General features: G+C 45.1%; 2 protein-coding genes across 5 annotated transcripts in view; both read left to right on the forward strand.

The window, feature by feature from the left end:
- The window catches only part of HOXA3 (homeobox A3), a 27,377-nt gene continuing 2,632 nt past the window's right edge, over positions 1 to 24,745 (forward strand). The window contains exons 1-5 of one of the 4 annotated variants that reach the window (XM_053259575.1): positions 1 to 32; positions 4,618 to 4,795; positions 9,240 to 9,321; positions 21,369 to 21,542; positions 22,867 to 23,479. In XM_053259575.1, coding sequence (XP_053115550.1) covers positions 22,984 to 23,479 — 496 coding nt within the window. In that variant the 5' untranslated portion in view covers positions 1 to 32; positions 4,618 to 4,795; positions 9,240 to 9,321; positions 21,369 to 21,542; positions 22,867 to 22,983. Of the gene's footprint in view, positions 33 to 4,617; positions 4,796 to 9,239; positions 9,322 to 13,891; positions 14,017 to 17,426; positions 17,665 to 21,368; positions 21,543 to 22,866; positions 23,480 to 24,745 lie in introns of those variants that run through there. The other 3 variants (XM_053259572.1, XM_053259576.1, XM_053259574.1) reach the window with 3 other exon arrangements.
- Positions 603 to 3,031, forward strand: HOXA4 (homeobox A4). The gene is made up of 2 exons (XM_053259577.1): positions 603 to 1,381; positions 1,890 to 3,031. Exons 1-2 carry the CDS (start codon positions 664 to 666, stop codon positions 2,225 to 2,227), a joined length of 1,056 nt encoding a protein of 351 aa, XP_053115552.1. The 5' UTR covers positions 603 to 663; the 3' UTR covers positions 2,228 to 3,031.

Genomic DNA, 24,745 nt, shown 5'->3' on the forward strand with positions numbered 1-24,745 from the left:
CTTCGAGCAGGGACCGGTCCGGTGTTTAAAAGGTAACTAAGTAGTGTGATCTCAGTGATCAAGGGTGGTGGCGGGAACAAGGTCAAAGGAGTAGCAGGGCAGTGCAGGGGAAATCACACCCCTGCTCTGAGGAGCGTCTTCCACCACCTCTCCCCTTGCTTAGGTTGGGTCGCTCTTTGCTGTAACTTTGGTTTTGTTTGGTTTTGACGGCCACTGGAATGCACTGGGAGGAACCTGGCATCTCCTCCGCCTGAACAATCCTTGCCTCTGCTCGGCCGAGACCTCTCACTCCCTACAAGGGGAGAGGCAGGCAGAGACTGTCCTGGGCTCCTCTTCCAGCATCCACCAGCTTTTCATTTCCTGATCCGGGCTCTGCCAACCGCGTAGCAATTGGCCCTGCCGGTCAGGTGGTGGGGGTGGCATCGGGGTGTGTGTGTGTGTGTGTGTTTGCGCGCGCGTGTTTCGCGCTCTGGGGTGGAATTGTGGAGGGGGGGAGGGGAGGCCCAAACTTTGGCAGCAGGCGCTTGACAACAGCAGCAAGAGGAGGGGGAGGGAGGAGGGAGGGAAGGAAGGAAGGAGGGAGGGGGAGGAGGGGAGGGGCCTCGTCGAGCCCAGAAAAACGACAACGCGAGAAAAATTAGTATTTTTGCACTTCACAAATTAATGACCATGAGTTCGTTTTTGATAAACTCCAACTACATCGAGCCCAAATTCCCTCCTTGCGAGGAATATTCGCAGCACGGCGGCGGCGGCGGCAGCGGCGTGAACAACTACCACCACCACCACCATCATCACCCCCAGCACCACCCCCACCCCCACCACCCCCAGCAGCAGCAGCAGCAACAGCAGCAGCACCTGCGCCAGCAGCAGCACCAGGCTCACCCGGGCCAGCCTCTCCCCGATTACTACCCGCGGCCGAGCAGAGAACCGGGATACCAGCCGCCGCCGCCGCCTCCTCCACCGCCACCTCCTCCGCCTGAGGCGCTGTACCCCGCGCAGCCACCCCACTACCCCGAGTCGCCTTATAGCTATAGCAGCATCAGCGCTACTCCGGGCCAGGAAAAGCCACCTCCAGGAGCCTCGCCGCCGCCACCTCCTCCTCCACCTCTGCCACCACCACCACCACCACCACCTCCTCCTCCTCCTCCTCAGCCTCCTTCTGCTCCTGCACGGAAAGGCCACCATGTCCAGCCCCAACCCCTACTCCAAGGCCACGTCCCACAGCACCACCAGCCTCCGCAGCGCCATTGCGAAGCAGCTCCAGTGGCAGGAACTGGGGGGAGCCCAGGGTGTCGCCTCTTGCAGGACAAGAGCCTGTCTGGTCTCAAAGGAAAGGAGCCGGTGGTCTACCCCTGGATGAAGAAGATCCACGTGAACACTGGTGAGTTGACCTTCTGTAAAGTAAGCAGGGATGGAGTGTGCATGGCGAGGGGGGTAAACTGGGCTAGGGTGGACTCCGGTAGTGTGTGTGTGTGTGTGTGTGTGTGTGTGTGTGTGTGTGTGTGATGGTGCATTTCCTAATTTAAAAAGGGGGGGAGGGGAATCCACAAAACGTGGGAAATCTTTTGTATGTGGGGCCCTTTATCAGGAGATTTACGAGAAGCCAAACTGTTAGGGCAGTAATTATAGCCCCCATAAATTTAATTGCCCTGGCAGTGTCTCTGGGCCATGTGTCTTTGAAGCTTTTCTTAACCCAAATGCCCATCACCATTTTTTATTGGTCCCCAATTGTCTCCTATTGTCAAGAGCCTGTGAACCATTTTCTTCCAGTTCTGTATCTTATCTAAGCCAAGTGTCAAGTTATTATATAATAATGATGATGTTCCATTGCCTTCTTCTCCTTCTCCTTCTCCTTTTGTGCGTGCATGTGCCTGTGTGTGTGTAATCAGTCAACCCCAATTACAATGGAGGGGAGCCCAAAAGGTCTCGAACAGCCTACACTAGACAGCAAGTCCTCGAGCTGGAGAAGGAGTTTCATTTTAATCGCTACCTGACCAGGAGGCGACGCATAGAGATCGCGCACACGCTCTGCCTCTCCGAGCGCCAGGTCAAGATCTGGTTTCAGAACAGGCGGATGAAATGGAAGAAAGATCATAAACTGCCCAATACTAAGATGCGCTCCTCTAACCCCTCCAGTCTTACTCAGCAAGCCAAAGCACCCCCACAACATCACCCTGCGCAGCAGCAGCAACGGGGTAGGGCGACCCCAAACTCGACAGCACTATGATGGCCCGACCTACGAAGGGTGTGACCCGCCCCCCATCACACCTACTCTTGCCTCTTTTTCTTTGCCATGGGGACCAAGCAACTTTATTAAGGGGCAAACACAAAACAGGAGGTAGTGCCCAGCCACAAGGTACCTGTTTTTAAAACCAAAACTGGACCAAGTATTTACCTTTTGTAAATATGTTTTCGTGTCCATCATGTTTGCGTGTTTGTTTTTCCCCCTTATTTATGGAAATACCCTCGGCTTCCAACATTAAAAAGTTGTGGATGGCTCCTGTACCTCAGAAGGACCTTTTGTAAATATGCTTTCAGAAGTCAAACATGTTGATAAGTGACCTTGTGAGACGTGTGTCAAGCCATAGGACTGTGTTGTTTCGTGGGATGTTCGTGGACTCTAAAGTACAGAGAAGTGAAGCAAGCTAATTCCATGGAAGTCTTTTGAAACTTATGGGGCAAGGGGCAAAACAACTCACTGACCACATGCCCCATGCCCTTACGGACTGAGAGAAGGTGTCTTCTACGTACCAAGAGAAATTCAACTTTTAAAAAGTGTAGTCCCCCCTGTATTTGTGAAATGTTAAATCTCCCCACTATGTGCCCCCCTGCATTTATTTAAAAAGGAAAGAAAGAAAAGTGCACCAGTATTGCTATAAAGACTGTTTCTGTCTTCATATCTTATACCACAGTCAAAGTCCTGTAGAATTTGTGAATTCTATGTGTACACATTTGTGAATGTGTGATGTATATAATGTCCAGTGCTGGTAATAAAGAATACTCTGTACAAAAATAAAATTAAAGGCACAGACACACCATCAAAAGCGTACAGTTGCCTAAAGTTTGGCTTTGTTGATATCATATTGCTGTCTTTAAGTTGTGGAGAGGTGCAGAATGCAGATTCCCTTGGGTGTAATCTCAAGTGTGTACACACACAGTCCAGTCCATACTCCAGTAAAGCTCTGGGACTAGGATTACAACTGAATTAGTCTCATTATGTATTACTTTCCCAACCCTAACCACATCAGGTGCAAGGAATTCACAGATGCCAATAGTGCGGGCCACTGGACTGTAGCCTAATGCCCTAATCCCAACTGGTAGGAGATAGTCCCAATAAATTAAATTAGGTGTGAGCCATATTAATGGGCAAAGCTGGCTGTTATCAAGTAGTTAGGTTTAAATGTGTTGGATCTGCCTGACCATATTTCTACATTTTCTTGAGGAGATGCTGATCCTTAATTGCTGCTTCAGCAGGATATGGCCCTTTGTGCATAACCAGAAGGTGGTTTTGGAATCCTTGGTGGTGTGGTTTGCCCTCTGTCTACACTACCTGCACACATAGCTATTTACCATTCTGTGCAAACAGGAATAGAGATCATCCAATGAGTCCAATAGATTGGAGTGGTCCTTGTGGCTGTTGTGGTTGTTGATAATCATATTGCAGCTTCAGTGGCCTGTCTTGATTTCTTTGTTCATTTGATAGTGGCGGCAACTTTTCAAAGCCCAACTGCAATGGGATGTTTCCTTTCCAGGTGAGAAAGGAAACATGGTTTAAAGCCATATTAGAAATTCTGTGGATCTGGAAGATGGCCTTGTCTTGGGTCCTCTGAATTGCTTATCCAAACCATGCAACAGGACAGATCAATTCCCCAAAGTTAAAGGGTAGTTATCCTTAGATCTTATTTTTTTATTTGGAGTTAGTTGGGGTGGGCTAACTCTGAATCTCTGAAAAAAATTGTCTGATGTCTGCTTATCCTGGGGATTTGAAATACATTATTTAATTCAGCATAGTGCCTTGTAGGCAGGCCTGTAATCAACTGCCCAAAGGTTTCAAAACTAGCACAATTTCCATTGGATTGGGAAAAAGATGCACCATTACCATTGCAACACTTGCAGTAAAAATGAGATCTAACTATATCTCTGGAAGAGAGTACCAGGCTGAACAATACTGGGGGTTTTCCTTTCATGTGCTTTTATTTATTAAAATCCTTGTATTAATATCCTGCCTGGATCATTAAATAAATAAAAAAATATTCTTTTTAAAAAAGAAGAGAATAGGTTGGACAACGAAATAGCCTCATCCCCCTCCCTTCTAACTAGATCTCTTTGTCTAAACCCTTTGTTTGGTTTGGCGTGAAGATTCTTCTCCTGCTAATTTCCTGAAACTCCAAAATTAACAGGAGTAGTCGAGATGTTAAATCAACTATTTAAGCATAACATTAAGGACCTTCCACAGTTTTCCGCATAACCTCCATGTTCTTCCCCTCTTCCCATTGTAAAAAAAAACAAAACCCCAAAAAACACCCCCACAATGAAATGAAATCACGCTGAAAATAGCAATTTTACTAGGAATCATTAATCACCTCCTACAATAAATACTTCTTTGTAATTCAACAGCGATTCTGAAAGGCATTCCCTTGGAAAAGGTCTGAGAAGACTCGAAGGATATTCCTGGGGAAAATGTGTTCATGTATAAAGACACAGTCTCTTGGCTGTGCCATGAAAATGTATACTTTCTGGGTGGAGAATCGAGCACGGATTGAAAAATACACATGGCAACTTGTCATCTTTCAAGGTAATTTTAATTTAATTTAATTTCCCCCCCTTTTCTCTTAGAATGCTACAGTATGGTTAGCTGTGATGTGTTAGCGTTTGTGTGTTTCTGGCTTGGTCGGTACAATCCCTAGGCTCGAAAACTACACGGTAGAGTTTAAACCCTACTATTGTGCTGCCTGTGTAGGGCATCCAGAAGAGTTCACCGAAAGGACAAATTTTCTATCCCATTAATTGTTTTTCTAAGAGAAGCAGACTGACCCATCAAACCCTTGACCTTTAAAGACAGTATTCTTTCTAATCTGGCCCGCGGACCTAAAAATGCCCCCCCACACACGCACACACACTCCCACCTCAGGGTTTGAGGAGCAAATCCTCACTTAACATTGTTCTTTTTGTTTTTTGCGGGGGTGGGTAGAGGAAAAACACTTTTGAGGCCGAAATATACGCTGTTAGGCTTGGCAGGGGGAGGGGTTCTGTAAAATGAAGAAGGAACTCCTCAAAAGCTTAGAGGTGGCTCTCACCCCCCTCTCACCCCACACTTCCTTCTTCCCTCATACCCCCCTTTCTATAACAAAGGAAACTAGGCCTGCATTTTGAAGATGGAAGTTTCCAAAATCTTTTCTGAAACCCGCATCCTCATCCTTGAAACTGCCCTGCATAAGCCCTAGTGGTCCCACCACAAGCAAGCATGGGTCGTGGGAGAACCTGTGGTGGAAATCTCTGCGGTTTTCTTTCCACTCCAGTTTGTGGCATGCATGTAGAGGCTTTTTTTAAAGGCGGGGGCGTTGCTGTCTGTGGAATCCACCTCACAAGACTCCAGCTCTTGGCAATTTGATTACCACGTGGGTTCCAGAAGCGTGGATTGCTGGCCATCTGGCTCTGTAGCAAGGACTCTGCAGCTGGACAGGTTTCCCCAATATTTCATATTGGGTGTCTTTTGCTGAGGGCAGGCATCATTTATCCTGCTCTGTAAACAGAAATGGAGGTCATTTCTGTGGAAACCCACAGAAATGGGACCTGGTTGTCAGGTTTTGCATCTGAATCCCGCTCCCCCCCCCTTCCAGCCCTGGGCTCTCTTTGGGGCCCATATTTTCAAACCTCGGCCATATCTTTGCCATCTCCGGCAAAATTTCTACTGACTCCTGCAATCCTGTCCGCTCCTTCAATGCCTTTCGAGGCTATGGACCTCTGGCTTGGGTTAATACCCCCCTTTAAAGGGAAAGTAGCCTAATTTGCTTAGTTTGTTCGGTACATAAATATACAAAAGAGATCGGTGAGCCAGCAACCTTAGCCTGAACCTACCTGAAGAAGACCAATAAACAAGAATTGTGAGGTTATCTATGCCATTTATCCTGTGCGGAGAAGAAGCACACCTCCTTACTCCCCTGCCTCGCCAAGTTCGAACTGGCAAGTTCGGGGTTTGCCTTAAGAATGCCCTTTCCCCTACGTTTCCCTTAGAATAAAAAGCGATGACATCTGATATGGAAATTTTAGCCCTTCAGCGGATAAAGTTCCTAGATGGTTGAGATATGGCTATATTTGGATGTAGGAGTAGGTGTGAACACAGGATTCCTTGTAAAGTTCCGGTTCTCACCCTTCCCTGACCACAATGTAATTTTGAAGATCTGCTGTAGACGACCATCTCTAATCCCATCGAGAAGTGAGAAGGGATTAGGTCACCAGGGTTTCTGAACTCTATACTACTACTCCATACAAGAACATCTCTGCACTCTGATCACCTTGGCACAGTTGCCTGTATCCGATATAATTTTTTTCTTTAATCCCACGTGTCAATTTAAGAGCAAGTCAAGGTTATGCGTGTTGAAATCCAATGGAAACCAATGGGTGTTCTCCTAAACACTTCAGTCTTATTCGGTGGGACTTGCCACACTTCCTGAATTTGGGGAAGAGTGTGAGATGGATAGCAATGAGCCCGCTGATTTAGGTAGAATCAAGAAGGGTTCAGAGACATACTGATAAAGTGGGATTATGGAACACTTCTTGGCCACTACTGAAGCGCAAGCCTATATGATATTCCTATTACCACGGCTGCTATCAGGTGTGTTGGTTGTGATGAAAGGCATGAGTTCCAATTACGCACGCCAGCCCAACCTGCTGCCACTGACAATAAAAATTCGAATTCAAGTGACTGATTCGGCGGCTTGACTGCTTCGTTCTGCTAAGGACTGACAAGCCCTGGTTATTAATGTCCAAACGATCTCCCCAGAAACTGAAAAGCTGTCAAAAACCGCCGAGATTATGAGGCCTAAATAAGCAATAGAAGAGCACTGCCAGAGTAGATAAAGGTGTTGCGTCTGTTCTCGGGTAGATATTGAAATTTTAATCGGGGGGTGGGGTGGGGGTGCTCGTGTCACGTGACTCATTAAATAATTAATGTGGATCTTCAGGAATGGATCGGGGGCCGTCAGTTCTCACTAGTAGGAGTGATTCTTTCCGAAGTGAAAGGGAACTTCCTCTTTGACTTTCCCCAAACCCCAAAAAGGCAACCTACCTGATTTATCTTTGCAAGAGTCCTTAAACGTCTTAAGCAAGCAATAGGGAGAGATGAGGTTGGTAAGTATACACAGACCAGTCGTGTGCCTTGATTGCCTTGCCTTGTTTGCGCTTGCTTTGTTGGGAGCGTTTGCCTGAGCCAGTGGAAGATTTACGAAAGGTTCAGTCTTTGTTGCAAGCTGCCTTGCGGTCACATTAAGCCCTTTTGGTGATTAAGCCAAAACCGAGGCGAAGCTATTTGATAACGGCCGAATCCTAATTCACACTGTGGAAGGTTGCCTACCACACAGTGCGGGAGCCCCGTTGGTTCCCCCCCCTTTCTCCCCCCCCTTCCCCAGTTTGCCAGGCGTCTATAAATCACCGACTCTTCGACCAGGGCCAAAAAAGAAACCGGAGAGCCAGCCGCTTGCATTGTGAGCAAGGAGGGGGAGAAGGAAGAAAATTTCGCTCTAGTCATCATTAAGTGGAGCGATTTAGGACCAAGTTAAACCAAGGCAATTTATATTCGACTTTGGGATAACATTTAAACAAAAAATGTCATGACGCTTTGTTAAATGCTCTGTGACTAGCTAGCAACTCTTACCATGGCAAGGAGTCTCTTCCCCCTCCCCAAGAACTCTGGCAGTATAAAATATCCTGGCGTGTGGCTTAATCGCTCCCCAACACACCGGCAAAAGTTATTGAATGGTGCGATGCTGATTTAACAATAAATAAATGAACGGGGAGTCAACACAATCAAGACAATTACGGGCGATTGTATTGCAGTTGGGAAACTGCTTTGGTTGTTTATGGAGGACAGTGAGGCGCTTGAGCGTTAAGCACCGAAGGAGTTCCCTGGAACTGTGAAGTGGCAGAAATAAGGGACAAAAGAAAAAGGAAAAAAATTATAGCCTTCAGTACTCCTTACTTTAGCAGTAGCTTTCTGGCAAAACCCACCGCACCTTCAGTGCTCTTGCCCTCTGAAGTCAGAGCTCTTGTTAACGCGAGACAGCAATAAACACCCTAGTAAGCTATTATTATATCTTTTTTTTTTTTTTTTTTGGCTAGATGGCTGTTTAGCACCAAATTTAAAATTATGATAGTAATTACCGAACGATCCAATTATCAAAACCAGATTCCATCATGGAAAGTTCTCCCAAGATGGAATGTAGACCTTTAAAGCTTCTGACGACATTATTCCAAGAAATAGCACTTCGCAATTATTAGCAGTTAAGCCACATTGAGAAGAACAGAATGGGGTTTTTATTTAAAAGACAACAAAAACGTTAATACAAAGAGAGGGTGGGGGAGAGAGGGTAGACTGTACATTATTAGTATAAATGATAAGTATGTTTGAATAAAAATATTATTGCTTTGTGAAGGTCGGTAACATTATCCTCAGATTCCCTTTATGCTAAACTAACAAAAAACCGTTATGTGCCCGGTTCCTTGTTTTCCCACGTTTTTGGTTAGTGTTGTTGCTGGCCGGATTCTGAGTCAGTTGGAGACCATGATCATCCAATGTTCAGCGAGGGGCAGATCAGGCCCATATTCAGATTCGACCGTTCTGTGTCTTGCATTTAAACTAGAGATCTATTCTTATGCCATTAAACAGAGATGAACACCGCCAGTTGTATTTAATGCCTTTACTTGATTAAATGATGCTAAACAAAGGTTTCCCAGAGGAATATAAAGCATACATTTCATATAGGAAGTATTATAATATATTCCAAGCGAAGGAAGCAGAGCCCTCTACCTAGAAAGAGGTCTTATATTTCAATTTCATACACGATTGAAAAAGGCAATATTGTTCCATTTTTATTATAGGAATCAACATCTCCCTTTTAATGATCATATGCCCACCTAAGATTTGTTAAAATAAGTAATCAGCTGACCTCGTTTTGTCTCTAAATTAATACCGATTCCCCTTTCTCTTTCTTACTTAGCTATTGCCTGTTGTTTGTTTACAGCACTCCAGTGTACCGGAAAATACGGTTTAAAGGAGCATACAGTCTGGAAACAATTCTGCCCGGTGGTTGGAAACTCGAGGAGGTAAGAGCTTGTGGGTTTAAAAAAGAAAAAGAAAGGAAGAAAGAAAAGAAATCTGTTGTCGAATAGTTTCAAATAGTTTCATGTTGCAGATATGAGGATTCGGTTTACTGTGCTTGTTATAGAGGTTACTGTGAGATTTGGGTTTGATAAATAGCTAAACCGGTTGGAATTTTCTGCACTGCGTCTATTCATCTTTCTTAGTCGGTGAATGCATGTCTCGGCAGACAAAGAAATACACAGAACCGAAGTAAGGGCAGTTCTTTGAGAGCCGTTTGAAATAGGGATGGGTTACAAAGAGCAAAAGAAGCTAGGCAAGTTTTTAGGAGAACTTGTTTTCTATAAAACAGAGGCCAGGTTGGTGGTTAGAAGTTTTCCCTTCCTGCTTTGGATGGTGTATTGTTCTCAGTTGCTCTCCAAGGTCCTCTTGTTTACGTGTTTACCTTTCGAATCTGGCAAATACAAGCATCTTTAGAATTTAGAATCTTGGCTTGAGCGTTCTCGATGGTTGCTGGAAAATGTCAGGAATGGTATATTTGCATACTTCCAATGCACTGCGTTTTAACATAGCTTTAGGTAGACCCTTCACTCCAATGAAGGCATCTACGCTTGGGCTTAATGGTTGTGCCTTGCATCCTTTAATTTCAGTCTTTATAATCAAATAAAGCCTTTGAAACTTTACCATATGGAGGGTTTTTTTAAAGTTAGAAGACCAAAGGATACGTAGAGTCATTTGAATTTCCTGCTAGAATTACCTGCTTTTATGAGGCTGAAGTACAATTAGTTTCGTTTACTACCTTTTAAAAGCGGGGATAAATTACAAGGCTACAATAGCTTGTTGTGTTGATTTAGTAGCTTGCTGAAATCCTTCCTCTGAAAGAGCGCTTCAAAAGCCCTTGCTTGGTCGTTTCGAGACAAAACGTTGATTTTAAATTATCAGCATTGGAGGGGGGAATAATGATTTATATTCCCAGAGTGTCTAAAATATAGGCGCAATATAATCCCAGAAAACACCTTAGAATTTCCTAACTGAACACTTAACCATACTTAACCATCCTATGTTACTCCCCCCTTTTTTTGCATAATACCCACCCTCCTTCCCATTTCTCTGGAAGGAATGTATCAAATGTGAACAAACGCTATGGATAATAGGTGTCTAGATGAACACTCCTAATGCAGTGCAGTCTTCCCTATTGAACCTGAAAGGATACAATTCGGCGGGGGGTGGGATACACCAACAACAGACTAAAGAAAACTAAACCTTCTCCTGGAACGGGGACTGGGGAGACCCCACAAAAACTCAGATATAACACAAAATGTTTCCTCAGGACACAACTCCTAGCTCAGGTGATCTTCTCTCACACTTCGGGCATCAGTAAGGTATGGAGAGAAGGTCATTTCCTTGCATATCTAGAATATGCATGTGATATTTTAAGGTTTCCTTTAGGATCATTTTAAATAGGCGTCTGGTAAATAGGCGTTGCACCGCAAACTTGTTTAAAGGTTTGATTTCTTTGATTTCACTCTAACTTGATTTCAAACTTTGATTTCAATCTAACTTGTAACTGATGTCCCAAGCATTTTTACTGGGAGGCAAGCCCAGCTTACTTCGTGGACTGCTGTCGTCAGGATACTTACTTGAAAGAAAGTCCCATTGAAAAGGGTTAGACCGGGCTTCAAGCTTTGCAGCCTCAGTTTCCTCACACATCACAACTCTGTTTCCCCCGGATCCTAAAAGCGTTTTTTGTTGTTTGTTTTGGAGAAAACAGCGCTGTCTTATTTCATGTCCCTTCCTTCCTGGCAGCTCAGTCTCTCCTCTGTTCCATGTTTCTTCAGCATGGAGTCCGAGGAGCATGACTCTTTCGACAAAGCCCGGGGAGCGCGTGGGGGGCACCTAACCCTAAGCTCTACCTGGGATGTAACATTTTTGGCTCCCTCACACAGCTCCAAATCTTTTCCCATCTCCCGGTCCTTGAAGACACAGAGCGAAGTAATGACGAATCTTCACCAAGCAGTCAAAATGGGTGGCGAGGCGAATCAAAGGGTGCTGCTTTCACGCGCGTTCACGCGGGCTTCATTTCAGAAATCATAACCCCTGATGCTTCACCAATGCAAATGAGTTCCAGATAAGACCCGCTGTGTTGGACTGTTTTGTTTTGTTTTTTGAAAGGACCAGTTAGGCAAGCTGGACTCATCCCCCAGTCTTCTAAACCACAACCTGAAGAAACCGTCCACTATAAATCGATCAAGAAGTTGCTTTTCTTAAACCCTGATTCATACCCCTCACAAGCTACCAGAAGTTAGGTAGAACAGCAATTTCCACATTCTTATGATCGTTAATATTAATAAGGATCTTCATAGAAAAACTGGCTTTCTTTATATTAAAAAAAGGGCTAACACTCACAGTGTTAAGGCGTGTAAGTTGAAATTGCACACCAGACTTATGATTATGATTTATGGCTTTTGTAGTTTCTGTTTGCTAAAGCCATCTTTCTGCTTTTGACTCCAAGCAGTCGATAACGTTTTACGTGAGACCTGGGAAGATTTGCTGGGCTTCTTTCCACATCTGCTCTATTATCCATTAATTTCAGTTGCATTGTTGGTGAAAAACTTCTGAGGGCCCCTTTTGACTGGCCTGCAGACACGTTGGTTTAAATTCCCATGAATCCACCTCTTGTAGAAGTAGGCTGCCTGTTTCAGTTTAACTTCTGTCAATGGATTTGTTTATAGGTACCAGTCAGGGACCAGTGTCTGGCTATTCTGCTATTTTCTAAGCAAGACTTGCTATTTTTCAGGCATTGTGCCTAAGTTGCTTGAAGGTTGCGATCTTTATGTTCCAAATTACTATCATAGAGTTAGAATTCGGCTCCATGGAAGTTAGGATCCTATGCATGCTTACTTGCGATTTAAATCCAAGAGAGTTGCTTCCAAGTAAATGTGCTTGGGACCTTTTGCCGTTGACTTTAGTGGAATTTGGGCTGCAGTCTTTCGGTTAAAGGCAAGAGAGGGGGTGTCAAAGCATGTAAGGAAAAGTGAGGGTATGTTTTGAAGACAGTAATTTTTGGTTTTTATCTCCGGCCCTGCGTAGTCGCAGTGTAGCTGAAGTTTCTAGGATTAGAGAAGTGAATCCTACTGACAACTATGGAAGCACTTCGACTTAACAAGGTTTGGGATCCGAATGATTGTTCCTGCTGCGGTTAGAGTCCAACAGCCTCTTAAAGTCAAAGCCTCTTAAAGTCACTCAAAAGAATAGGATGGCTCTTAATGTGACCATAAGGCGGAGGAAGGATACGTTTCATCTGCTCACACATTGTAAATGGATCCCCAAAAGTCTAAGGCAAGTGATGAAAGAAGCAGAATACCATGCAAATTCTTAAAAACTTGGTAGGGAGGGAGGGGAAACAGCTGAGAGAAGTGTGTGGTGTAGAAGGCGAAAGCAAATTTGGGCTACAATAATCAAACTGGGCCTACAGGACTATGAAGGGTTTGTCTTGTCTCCCCAGTGAACTTTGTTAAATCATGGTGTAGGTGTGGAAATGAAAAGCCAGGAAAGGGAAGCTTTTAGATCTGCATGCAGATTCGAGATTAATTTATTTCTTAGGTTCACTCAGGGGATTTGTGTGAGCTTTTTTCCCTCTTTTCTTCTTCACCTTTCTTTTTTTAAATCCTCCCTCTCTGGACAGTTAGATCATTCTTTCCCCCTAAATATTTCATTGCTCCAGAACCCTATAATTTTGTACATCACTCAAGTACTTGCATAGGAAATGCGTAAGCGCAGGTTGAACAAGAAGGTCCCAAAAGAGTTTGCAAAATTCAGATCCACCAGAAAGCAGGCAGACGCTTTCCTCCTCCTCCTCCTCCTTCTAGGGAGTTAACAAGGACAGAAGTCCACCACTCTCTACCAGAGGCCCCTTTTGCCTTTGTCAGGTAATTACAGGTCTTTGGGGTTCCTACAACTGCGCTGGTGTAACATGTGGGTGTTCAGCAAGGCCCGTTCAATAGAAGTACAGAGGAGCCCGTGGGATGGTGGATGGTCTTCCTAATTCGGAAGGGTGATGGAAATGGAGGCAGAAGTTCATCTCGGATAGCGCCGCGTGCCCTTCTTCCTTAAAGGGTCACAGGAGAATTTTCCTTCCGAAAGGCCAGTTGATTAGCCAGCGTAATCGCATCATATGAAAGTAATTCTTCTTACCTTCCGTCTGAAAGTTGTATACAGAAATATTAATGCGAGGGGTGGGAGAAGGGGAAAAAAAATCTCCATCGCTTGGTTTTGGCCTTCTTGAAGTATTTGATTAAAGCTTCTTCTTTTTTTTAACAAAAGGGGGAGGGAAAAAAACACCCAAAAAACCCAGAGGCTCTAGCTTCGAATCCTGGTTCCTTCAGTGATTCCCTGTTTCAAATAAAAGGATTTAAGTTGACGTATGACCACGTGAGCACATAATACAGCGCATTATTGTGGCATTTGGAGTGGAGACCCGGACTGGCTTCGCCTGTGATTACGCTTTTCCAGTTTCTGTTCAGAGCAAGAACTGCTTTCTATTCTTCAGCCCCCCCACCTCTCTCGCAACCAACCCACCCGCTCACCCTCTTCGCTCGGAGAGCCTCCAGTTGGGCTACAGCGCTGGGTCCTTATGGAAAGGTTATTGCCGGGCTGTTAGGACGAAATGCTTCGTTAAAAAGGATGGATTTTATTTTAAGGTATTTCCGTTGATTGTTCATTTCATGTGTGTGACATTGCTGGGCGAGGCAAAGGTCAGGAGAAAAGGCTTAAGGGTGTATATGGATACCAGTCAAGCCTCGTTTCCCCCTTTGTTTCCCTGTGCTGGGAGGTGGGGGGAGTCTTGCATCCAACAGATCAGAGAATAGCTATATCTTCTTCCCCCCTCTCCTTAGGAGGGTTTTGGATTTCTGCGTGCTGTTCTGGTGCCTAGCTTTTCCGTCTTGGTGCTTATCCGATCGCTGTTCTTTTTTATAATCCAACCGAGGCAAGGAGGGGAGGGTCATTGTTGTGGCTTTTTGTGTTTATTATGTACCTCTGATGCTGATTCAAGTGTGTTTCGAGAAACGTCACGCAATCGGAGCTGGATTCTTTCTTTCTCTCTCTCTTTCTCTCTCTCTCTCTTTCTCTCTCTCTTTCTTTCTCTCTCTCTTTCTGGACCTCCAAATCGATGAGTATGCACTTGTGCTGCCATTTTATGTATGATGCTTAGTGGTACTTTGTTTACTGGGGGCCAGCTACCTGCACCCCTGGAATCTTCTCAATTTCCGGTGCCGAAACGAGACCGTCTCTGCCTTCACCCTGCTAAACTTCCACATTCTGTCTCAGAATGGAATACAAGCATCTTATCCATGCCCCCCTAATAATCAATGAGATTCTTGGGGGGTTTGTTTGCCTGAGCAAGGCTCTGGAAAGGAAAGGGCGCGGGCATCATCTCTCCCCGCCCCCGCCCTCCAGGTTTTAATTTTCCTAGGGTTTCCTAAACCTTTCACCAAGTTATAACCTACTATTCATTCAGTTTTATGGAGGGAATTGCACACTAAATAACGAAAAGGGGAAAAAGGGGGGGGAGAGAAAGCAGTCCTTGTTTTATACAAGGGGACAAATGTTATATAAAATTACATCCACCACTGAGTCCCAGCATTGGGAAAGGTCAGAGTGCTGATTTTTGATTTATGTCGCTAGTGGGCGAGGGGCCGCCGGGCTCGCCTACTTGCCGCTGTGCCTATCCCCCCCCCCTTCTCCCAAATTTACTGGCTAGTTGCAATTATGCAGTTAAGGGACAGGCTTAGGAAGAAAAAGATCGAAACTATTTGAAACAAAACTTTCCCTACCTAAAATATCTAATTCTATCTAATTCTAAAACATTATTCTAATGCAGAAATGAAAATAACAGCAGTAATTGAGTCCCCGCATCTGCCAATCGATATAATCCAAGTAAATGGAAAACAAAACACTCATTATTTTATTTTAAAAATCTGTTATTAAATAGGGCTCCTTAGAGTTTAAACAGCAGATTTTGAGAGGAGCCCTCCCCATTTCAAATAGGCCGAAATGGACTTGGGGGGGGGGAGGGAATAAATAAAACGTAAGGTTTAATTGCGCCTCAATTACTTTGTCATCGTTTCTTATGATTTATGACCCAGTTCTGGGGCATTTTGACCCAGTTAAAACAGTCATAAATAACAGAGCCCTGATCCTGAAAGCAAAAGTACTTCAGTGTACAGGAGCTGCAAGCTGAAAAGAGATTCGTGTAATTCCTTAGTATATGCTGAGTAAATACAAAACGAAGTGTCAATGGCGATTAAATGGGGTTTGATAAGATAAAAAGTGATAGAGGCCAAGCAGGTTTCTTTGTAAGGCTGTAGACTTGTAGGGCTCTAGCCCTAAGCACACTTACAGGGAAGTAAGTGCCATAAAAGCAAGTGGTACTTACTTCCGAGTAACCAAGTGGGGATTTAGAATGTGAGACGTCTTGGGCTTGTCTTCTATCAAGACTTCTTACCAGCCACGCTCCTTCTTTATCTGCCATGTAATATTTGGATGGTCTTCCCACTGTCTACCTGCCCCGAATCATCCCGGAGTTCTGAATCTTCCAGGTTTTCGATCATAGATTTGTTTTCTTTCACCATGCTTCCCGAAGTCCTTTTATCATTAGCTGGGAACCTCCTATTAAAGGTCTCTCCCTCGGAAACCAAATTTTGGGTTTGCAAAGGTCAACTGCAGATTCAAAATACGGCGCAGAAGCTTGTTTTTGTTTTGTGTGTGTGTGTGTTTTGTTTCTTCTTTCCTTCCTTCCAGTCCTCCTCAGGCTGGAAGAGGTTTCCGAGGGAGGCGACTCTGCTCGGGATATGCAATTCCCACATCTAACCTAGTGAACTCTTGGATTTATGCCGCTTTCTATCCAGTGGCTGAAATCCAAGTCTTGTGGCTTCTTGCAGGGCTAGAGTGCCACGCAAACGCACCTATATGCTGAGGCAGAAAATGAAAAATCCAACACTCAGCCTCTTTTAAAGGGAATCCCAGGCAAATAAAGAACACAAACAAAGAACACAAACAAACTCCTCTCTCTGTGTGTGTGTGTGTGTATCTGGAATATATATATATTCCAGAAGCAGTAACATCAACTGCTGGGGGGGGGAGGGGGAGAGATTACCTCGCTGGCCTAATTCCAGTTAATTTAAACAATGCCCTTTAAAATAATAGTAATAATAATAATAATTTTAAAAATCATCTCTTATTTGTCTAGGAGGGGAAAATATTTCTGTATCAGAACATTACTCATAACAAAATATCTGAGAATCCTTCCAAAGCTGCAATTCATCGCCGCAGCCTGGGATCCCATGTTATTGTGGCTGTGGAGTACTTGCCGGCTGAACTGGATTCTTCGTCCGAAGTTTGCACTGGAGAATGCTTTCTTTCTTTCTTTCTTTCTTTCTTTCTTTCTTTCTTTCTTTCTTTCTTTCTTTCTTTCTTAAAAATTGCTGTTTTTCGGGGTCTTTCAGTCGGCATCTTGATTTTGTATTTTTGGTGGCAAAAAAAAAAAAAAAGGTGGTGGGGAGAAAGTCACATCAGCAGTTTTCAGAAGAAAGTGTGGGGTTGATTATTGACAAAAGGGGCCTCTCCGTCCATCGCAACTTTCAAGGGTCGTTTGTAGTAAAATGCCTACCAGTGAATTTTGGTCCCCCAATCCCCCTCCTACGCCGCTCCGCTTCCCCTTTCATGTTGAGCCACCGCAATATGCTATGAGGAGCAAGTGTTTTCTGTTGTGGAGGTCTGTTTACAGCTTGGGCGCATGAAGCCATAAATCTTGCCTAGCCATAAATGACAAAAACCATTGGTATGCATAAGAGGCCACCCTGGCCTTAGAGCACTTGTGCGTCCGTATGTGTGCGTCTGCGTTTAAATCCCCTCTTTCCCCCGTTTGCTTTGTTTTGGCGTTGAGGTGACATTGCGGTTTAAAGAGGGCGCTTTGTATTTTTAACACCTTCGGTAACGAAGGCCTGTCAAATTCACACCTAGGCATTCTTCTAAGACTCTTTTGAATGTCTTGCGCGCCAAGCGGCTCCTTTGTGTGGCTTTAAAGCCATGCCCCTGTTGCCCAGTTTTCTTGGAGCAGAGCAGCATTCCGCTCGCTAGTGCTACTTGGAAGCTGGCGCAGTTGGGGTCAGAGGATGGAGGGAGAGTGAAAAAGGAGTGGGGAGGGAAGGAAGGAAGAGAAATGGGCAGGAGAAGGAAGAAAAGAAGGAGAAAGGAGGAGGAGGGAGAAAAGGAGAGAGAACTGAAATCCACACAGCCAAAACATCCACACCCATCAGCATGCACACACACGTTTTACATACATCTTCGTGAGTATATTTAATAATGCCTAGTGATGGATGTATACCTGTGTAAACAAACAAACAAAAAGTGTGCATGTTAATTTGAGTGTCTTTGTAGGTCTCTGGCAACCCGGTCTACAATCTAGCAATTTTCCAAAAAGTCCAAATGCACCTCAGAATTATTATTAGATAATGTTGGAAAATGTTTGTTTTGAATGAAACTTTCAGCTAACGTCTGAGTGAGGTTGTATCCTCATAGTTCGATCCTAACCAACTTGACTCGCAAGCAGCCCTCCCCCTTGATTTCCATTGGATTTACTTCCAGTTTAGATCATTTAGGGTTAGGGATGCAGCAGCCTTAGTGCCATTTGTAAGCAGTTCGGCGTAGGTGGGTCTGGACTCCAGAAGTTTGTGCTTCTTTCTAGCAGCGAAATCCCACTGAATTCAATGGCAAGGGTCCCCTGCGATTCGAATCTTTGTAGCTTGTCTTCTACATGGATACGTGTGTATACTATGTATAGATGTGCCTGTCCGTGTTAATGGACGCCTAGGGGAAGGGCAGTATGTAGATGCGTCCATACATGGGCATTTGGCTATGGTTGCCTGTCCCTTCGTGGACCCCTTCACCGTCCCGAAATGTCATTATTTGAAGCCGTCCTTTGAACGTGTTGTCCAGCTTGGTCTGGGTGGCAGAAAGAGCAGATGGGTCCTGGTTTATTTTATTGGGGGGGAGGGCTGGTTATTTGGGGAGTTATTTTATTTGGGGAGTTCTATATGGTACAGCACTCCCAGATTTCACCCCTGTCCCAGGTCCAGTTTAGTCCACATTTACCAATACGAATGCGACCATCATAGTAATAATAATAATTATTATTATGGACAACAACGGGGTCTGGGGAGAGTGACCCCTTTGTGAGCATCCTTTGCCTTCATTAGCATAATTTTCTTGGCCTTTAGTGCCGCCCCGGCGCTTCACTCTTTCACTCCCTCTTTCTTCTCCTTCCCTCCATTTCATCGCCCCCACCCCCCACTCTGCCTGCCTGCCTGCCTGCCCCGGACTTCCCGAGGCAGCTGCCTTTCCCCCAACAGACGCCCCCTTGGGCGTGCAAGATTGCATAAGAAGCATCTTTGCTTCCAGCCCCCCTTCTCCCGTGGAACCTCGCTGGGGGACAGCTCGCTCGTGTAGCCGGGGGCCCCCATCGCGGCTGGCCAGAGCGGTGGGGAGGTGGAGGTAAGGGCTTGAGCGAGGTAAGAGCGACTGTCGGGGTGGAGGGGGGGCTGTCTGTCCGAGGCGAGCTGGAGAGAGCTCCCCTTGCGTGTCCTCCTCCTGATCGAGGCAGGGCTCCTCCCGTCTTGGATCGGGGGCTCCGTCCTGGAGGGGCTGAGCGGCGCTGGTTCTCATCCCGGAGGAGCGGAGGGGACTTGGCTGGGGCGGGCGGGGGGGGGCAGTGGAAGGGGCAGAGTCCTGCTCCCAGGGCTGGGAGCGAGCGACTGTCGCCGAGCGTCCAAAGAGCGATGCTGGCTTCCGCCTCAGTCGTCAGAAGTTAAGGTAAGCAGGCCACAAATACGCTGCTATCAGTAGTGAATGGCGGAGTTTATGTCCTGGTGATTTATGACCAGAGACTTAAATCTCGGTTCAAGAAGAGTTCACAGGCTGGAGCTTCCTTCCAGGCAGTGACGGATAGACCCTTACACTTCGAGTTCAGGCCGATTGCCCCGCTCCCCTCAACTTTCCTTTCTCTGGCAGCAGATCTTGGGGCCAGAGGCTAGTGGTGGGGGCGGGTGGGGAGCCTGAGAGGGGTGCCTGCCTGGATCACGGCTTTAGGGTGGGGTAAGGGGAAACAACAAAGGCACCAGAAGAAAGAAGTCCGGGTTTGCAGCCAAGCCTACAGCGCGACCCACAAGCCACCCATCTGGAACATTTGGAGGCCCATTTGGCCCCACTGGCTCCTACAACGACTAAATCAGCTCCACTCCAAATATTTTGCTTTTTCCTGAGTTGAAGATCCTACGGATGGAGCAGAGGGAGGAATTTTGTACAGGGTGGGGGAGGGAAGAAATTGGGAGCTTTCCATAATGTCGCAGAATTTCCCTCAAGCTTCCCTTTGCTCAAGAGACACAACTGGATTAGAAACCAATTCTTTGCAAGGCGGGCCCGACCTGTTCTCCTTCCTCAGCCCTTGTGCTATGCACTTTGATGTAGGCACCGTTGTTCCGGACTAAGGCTTCAGTCCTATGCACATGGACTCCCTATAGTAAAGAGTAAGCCGTGTTGAGTAGAGTAGGACTTGAGTAGAATCATAGGATTGCTCTGGAAGTCCTATTGACTACTGTGGGATTTACTTGCAAGGAAACAAACACTGCATTGAGTTGAATGTAAGTCGCAGGTTCAGATAGGTTGGGCAACATCCCACTCTGTGATAAAACAACCCAACGTCATAAGAAAGATTGTGCTTGACTGCCAAGTCCTCGACAAACTTATTTAGGGCCTAAGTTTGCCAATACCTGTTCCTTCTCCTGTGCCTCCTTTCTCCTATTGTCGCCTGCCAGCTCTGCTGTGTCTGCAATGACCCAGTTATCTTTAGGAAGCCTTTGCCTTTGGGTGTGTAATTTAATGTAGGGTGTGCTCCCAGGTCTTGTGCATCCGTGGGAGTGTTGCCACTGACTTTCACAGCAGTTGTTTTGCATTTTGTATTTCATTGTTTGAAAATGGCTTTACAGTGGTGTGTGGAATTTTTCAATGTTACTAGGGAATTATCTTCGCGAAACTCCTTTTAGGATTATTCTCTACCTGAGTTCTTGTTAGTGGGTTGTTTTTTTGGGGGGGTGGGGGGGGTGGCCACAGTCACCAGAACACACTAGAAAACCTGGAACCGCATGCAAAGGTATGAACCTGCCCCCAAAGGAAGGGTACTAACAGAAACCCTTTCAGTTTTATATATTGGTCACTTTGGTCATTTGTGTTTTAAGAGAATGAGCAGGCCAAACACACCAACAAGCGAAACCTCTCAAGACCCGGATATGAGGCAGAGTGATGAGGAAAACAGATAGAAACATGGGATTCTCCACCTACTCAAACCTAGAAAGTGTAGCTTTAAATCTTGGACCCAGTTAGGTGGAAGCATTTAGAATGAATACAAGCACTTCACTTTAAAAGTGGAGTGCTTTAAAAGTGAAGTGTTTACATTATGTCCAAATGCTTCCACCTAACTGGGTCCGAGTTTGAAGGTTACACTTCCTAAACTTCTAGAGAGGGAACCCTATTGGCCCTTTCCAGCAAATCCAAAGAGAAATCTTGTGGCATCTTAAAGACTAATGCATTTATTGGAGTATACGTTTTTGTGGACTACAGTCCATTTCATCAAATGCATGAGTGTTATCCTCAGTTAGCAAGTATCCAGTTCCTATACACTGTTGGTATGGAGGTGGAGGAAGTAAAGTGTGGAAATAACACTTAATGCTTCTCCTGATGTGGATTTTGGTCCACTAAAACCTACACTACAATAAATATATTAGTCTTTAGGGTGCCACTAGACTCTTTGCAGTTTCTTAACCGCTGCAGCTGAAGAAAGTGATAGCCGACATTTTTGAATGCTGACCAGTTGGTTGTCCTAATAAACTACCAAAGGACTTGATTACTGTTTTAAAAAAAATCAAAATCAAAAAGCAGCTGCCATCTGCAAGAGGCTAATTAAATTAATTTGTTTCCATAATCTGCCTTCTTTCCTCAGAAACTGGTGTGAATTGAAATGCAAACACATGCAATTAATTTGAAGGTGCCTATGATGTCCTGTAATGTCCTGTAAAATCCTCAAGCAATAAATATTGACAGAGAACTCGTTTTTTTTAAGAAGAGTAAGACAAGGATTTTTGTAGAAGAAGAAGACTGGGATATTTAACTGGAGGTGAGGAGGGCTGAGTTTAATGTCTGGGTATGGCCGGCCTGTAAAAGTTCTTAGATTGTAGATAAGATTTCTGTGAATGGAAGCCCGTCTCAAGCTGGTTATGTTCAGACAGGTAAACACTGTTGAGTGAACAGGAAAGATTCGCCTGGGTTGCTGGAGCATTCTGCGGTTTTGTGTGTCCATTCCCCTCTCTCCAGCCAAATGACCCTCATACATCAAATTACACAGCAGTTTCAAAGACAGAACCTATTATCGTTAAGTTGGTAGGAAAGTTCAAGCCGTGGTCATGGAGATGAACGCTGGTTTTTCAGGTTCCTGGTGAGTATCTTTCCCCCAATCCATCATGTTTGAACAGGTAGAATTTGGGTATCTTACATGAGAGAGAGAGAAAACAGCGCAGGGGGAAGGGATCTTGAAGAAGGACATTTAGAAAGTGCTCATGGATTTGATACCCTCACGATTAAGTATTACAGTTCCCACAGAGCACAATGGGCAGAGGGCTTAGGCCCGAGGGTGCAAAGCAAACTAAGAAGACTGGCTGGAAGATCCCCCAGATTGCGATAGTTGGCTTCATCATGTCCAGGCTGTGTGATCCCAGAAGCTAGATTTGTGTCTCTGTCTAAAGTCGCAGCAGTTAAAGCTAATTTATGTACTGGAGTTGGCTGGTTCTTCAATAGCGAAAGCTGAGGATCTCCCTAGTCGCTGTGAAACTTCATCACACGAGGGCCCTTATGTGGGGCATTTATCAAACATTCCCTTTGCCTAGTAAATCTTTTATGAGTAGGAGGCTATTGAGTGCCAGAATTCTTGAGTCGCCTGTAATGGCGGAAGTTATCTAGGTATGTACTGATTTTCTTGAAAATAAATCGTATTCCAAATTCTGATCGGGCGTTGACGCGTTCTTTTTGTTGGTCTAAAGTGTAAGAGGAAAGATCTCCCAGTTGCTCAGTAGTTAAAAGTACGGAGGAAAAGATTCCCTCCTACCGTAGATAGACATTTTCCATTGCCCTTCTCTGATAGCCGTCTGTTCCAGTAACCTTTGAGATCCCTTTTGTAGAGAATGATAAAACCATTCTCAGTGCGATGGTGTGCGTGCGTGTGGAAATCCTAGAAACCCCTTCTCCTGGAGCAGTAAACCACCCACTCTGGGCTGCCAGTAAATCGGAGCAGTTTTTCTATCGAAATTCTCTTCGCCCCGGGCCAAGTCATGCTGCTAAATATTGCTGACCACTTTTTCTGTTATGGCTTTCATGTCACTTAGCTATTGAAAGTAAGATGGATTTGTACTATTTCTTCACTCTCCTGTGCTTTCCCTACACCCTAGGTCTACCAGGAGGGGCCATTGGAGGAGAAACGTCACGTGACAGAGGGGTGCCAATGTTATTCTTTAAGGGTGTCAAGACCCTGTCAGTTTGTGAAATAAATATTGGGAAACAACGAAATGCAAAAGGCGACCTACTACGACAGCTCTGCGATCTATGGCGGCTATCCCTACCAAGGAGCAAATGGTTTCGCTTACAATGCTAGTCAGCAGCAATATCCTCCGCCTCCTTCTTCAGCGCTGGTGGAAACGGAGTACCATCGACCTGCCTGCTCGTTACAGTCCCCTGGCTGCAGCAACACTGTGTCCCACCACAAGGCCAATGAAATCAACGAGAGTTGTATGAGGACCATCACCGGGCAGTCCCTCCAGCCCCCGGTCCTTGCAGAGCAACCGCAGCAGCAACAACCTCCAGCTCAACAGGCGCCTCCGCCGCCGCCGGCCCCCCCTCCGCCCCCCTCTGTGTCACCACCTCAAAATGCCAGTGCCAACCCCACCCCAGCTAACACCACCAAGAGCTCCATCATGAACTCGCCCACCATGTCCAAACAGATATTCCCTTGGATGAAAGAATCTCGACAAAACACAAAGCAGAAAAACAGTGGCTCCAGTTCAGGTATGAAAGGGGGGAAAGGGTTAGCCACGACGTCATGAGGGATGTACTTACACGGGCAGCCTGATCCACCAGCCAGTTAAGCTGAAGATCTTTGGATCCTTGACTCCTAGGTGTCTCATTGTGGCAAGAAAATTTTTGAATTCCCCCCAGATATTTCACTTGGAAACTGAACCCGAAGTGTCCTGACATCACAAGGATTATCTTATTTCAAATACACTTAAAAAACACACACACACACCCACACCAAGACACGCCCATCTCCAGAGAGTAGTTCAGGTTGCTTTAAGTGACTTCTGTTAAACTCTTATAAAAGAATGTGAAGCTACTTAGCTTCTAATCTCTTCTCTTTACAGACTCTGAGATGACTGTAACAGACATCTCTGAGTCTTCAACATTCCATCGTTGACCCAGCCCCCCTCCCTCCCCACCCCTCCCCCCCTCCTATTAAACCGTGTCAAGATGCAAAGGTCTAAGCCTGTCTTCAACCAGTGGCAAGACCTGTATACTTCAACCCCCCCCCTCTTTTTTTGCACGGTGCTATTACAGGCATAAGACAGTGACCTACCCTTGTTGAAGTGTAACGAGAATAAAATAGCTCATCATTATCTGCAGCCAGGATCAATGCTTTGTTTGATATTCATAACCTCTTTTGATTTTTGGCTCACAGACTGGCAGCCTTACAAGAGTGGTAAACAAAGCTTAGATTTCTTTAGCACTCTGCAGGCAGGTCCATAAATACATTATGGGTGGATTATAGTGTTTATCAACAGTGCTATTACATAAGTAAACCCAAATCGATGAGAAAAGTATTAGCGTCAGTCTCCCCAGGCATTTGGCTTCTATTTATCACTTACTTTCTCCATTTATCTTGTGCTGAGAAAATAGATTCTAAAATTTTGCAAAATGTTTTCCTCAATGCATTTCTATTAAGGTTAACAGTGGAAAATCAGCACTGATATGCTTTCTTATTTAACATATTATACAGTGCTCTAAACTGCCTATTAATTTACATTCATATTATATAATTTAGAACCCTGGCTCCAATCCATAATCCTGTGCAGTCCAATCCTAAACATGTCTGCTTGGAAGTAAACCCTACTCCTTTTAATGTGACTTACTAATAAATATGCCTAGGACTTCAGCTTTATATTATTGAGTGCAGTCAGAAAAGGTTAAGTCCCATAGAACTCAATGGAGCTTAAACACACAGCTTAATATTAAAGCTGGAAGCAAATTAATAGATTTCCATTAACCTTCCATCCAATA

Source organism: Hemicordylus capensis, chromosome 6, assembly GCF_027244095.1.
Source record: "Hemicordylus capensis ecotype Gifberg chromosome 6, rHemCap1.1.pri, whole genome shotgun sequence".
Lineage (NCBI taxonomy): Eukaryota > Metazoa > Chordata > Lepidosauria > Squamata > Cordylidae > Hemicordylus > Hemicordylus capensis.

Excerpts from the sequence above, each read along its gene's own strand:
- HOXA4 (XM_053259577.1), top strand. The coding sequence starts at position 664 with ATGACCATGAGTTCGTTTTTGATAAACTCCAACTACATCGAGCCCAAA. Across the intron at positions 1,382-1,889 it reads GAAGATCCACGTGAACACTG|TCAACCCCAATTACAATGGA; the intron begins GTGAGTTGACCT and ends GTGTGTAATCAG.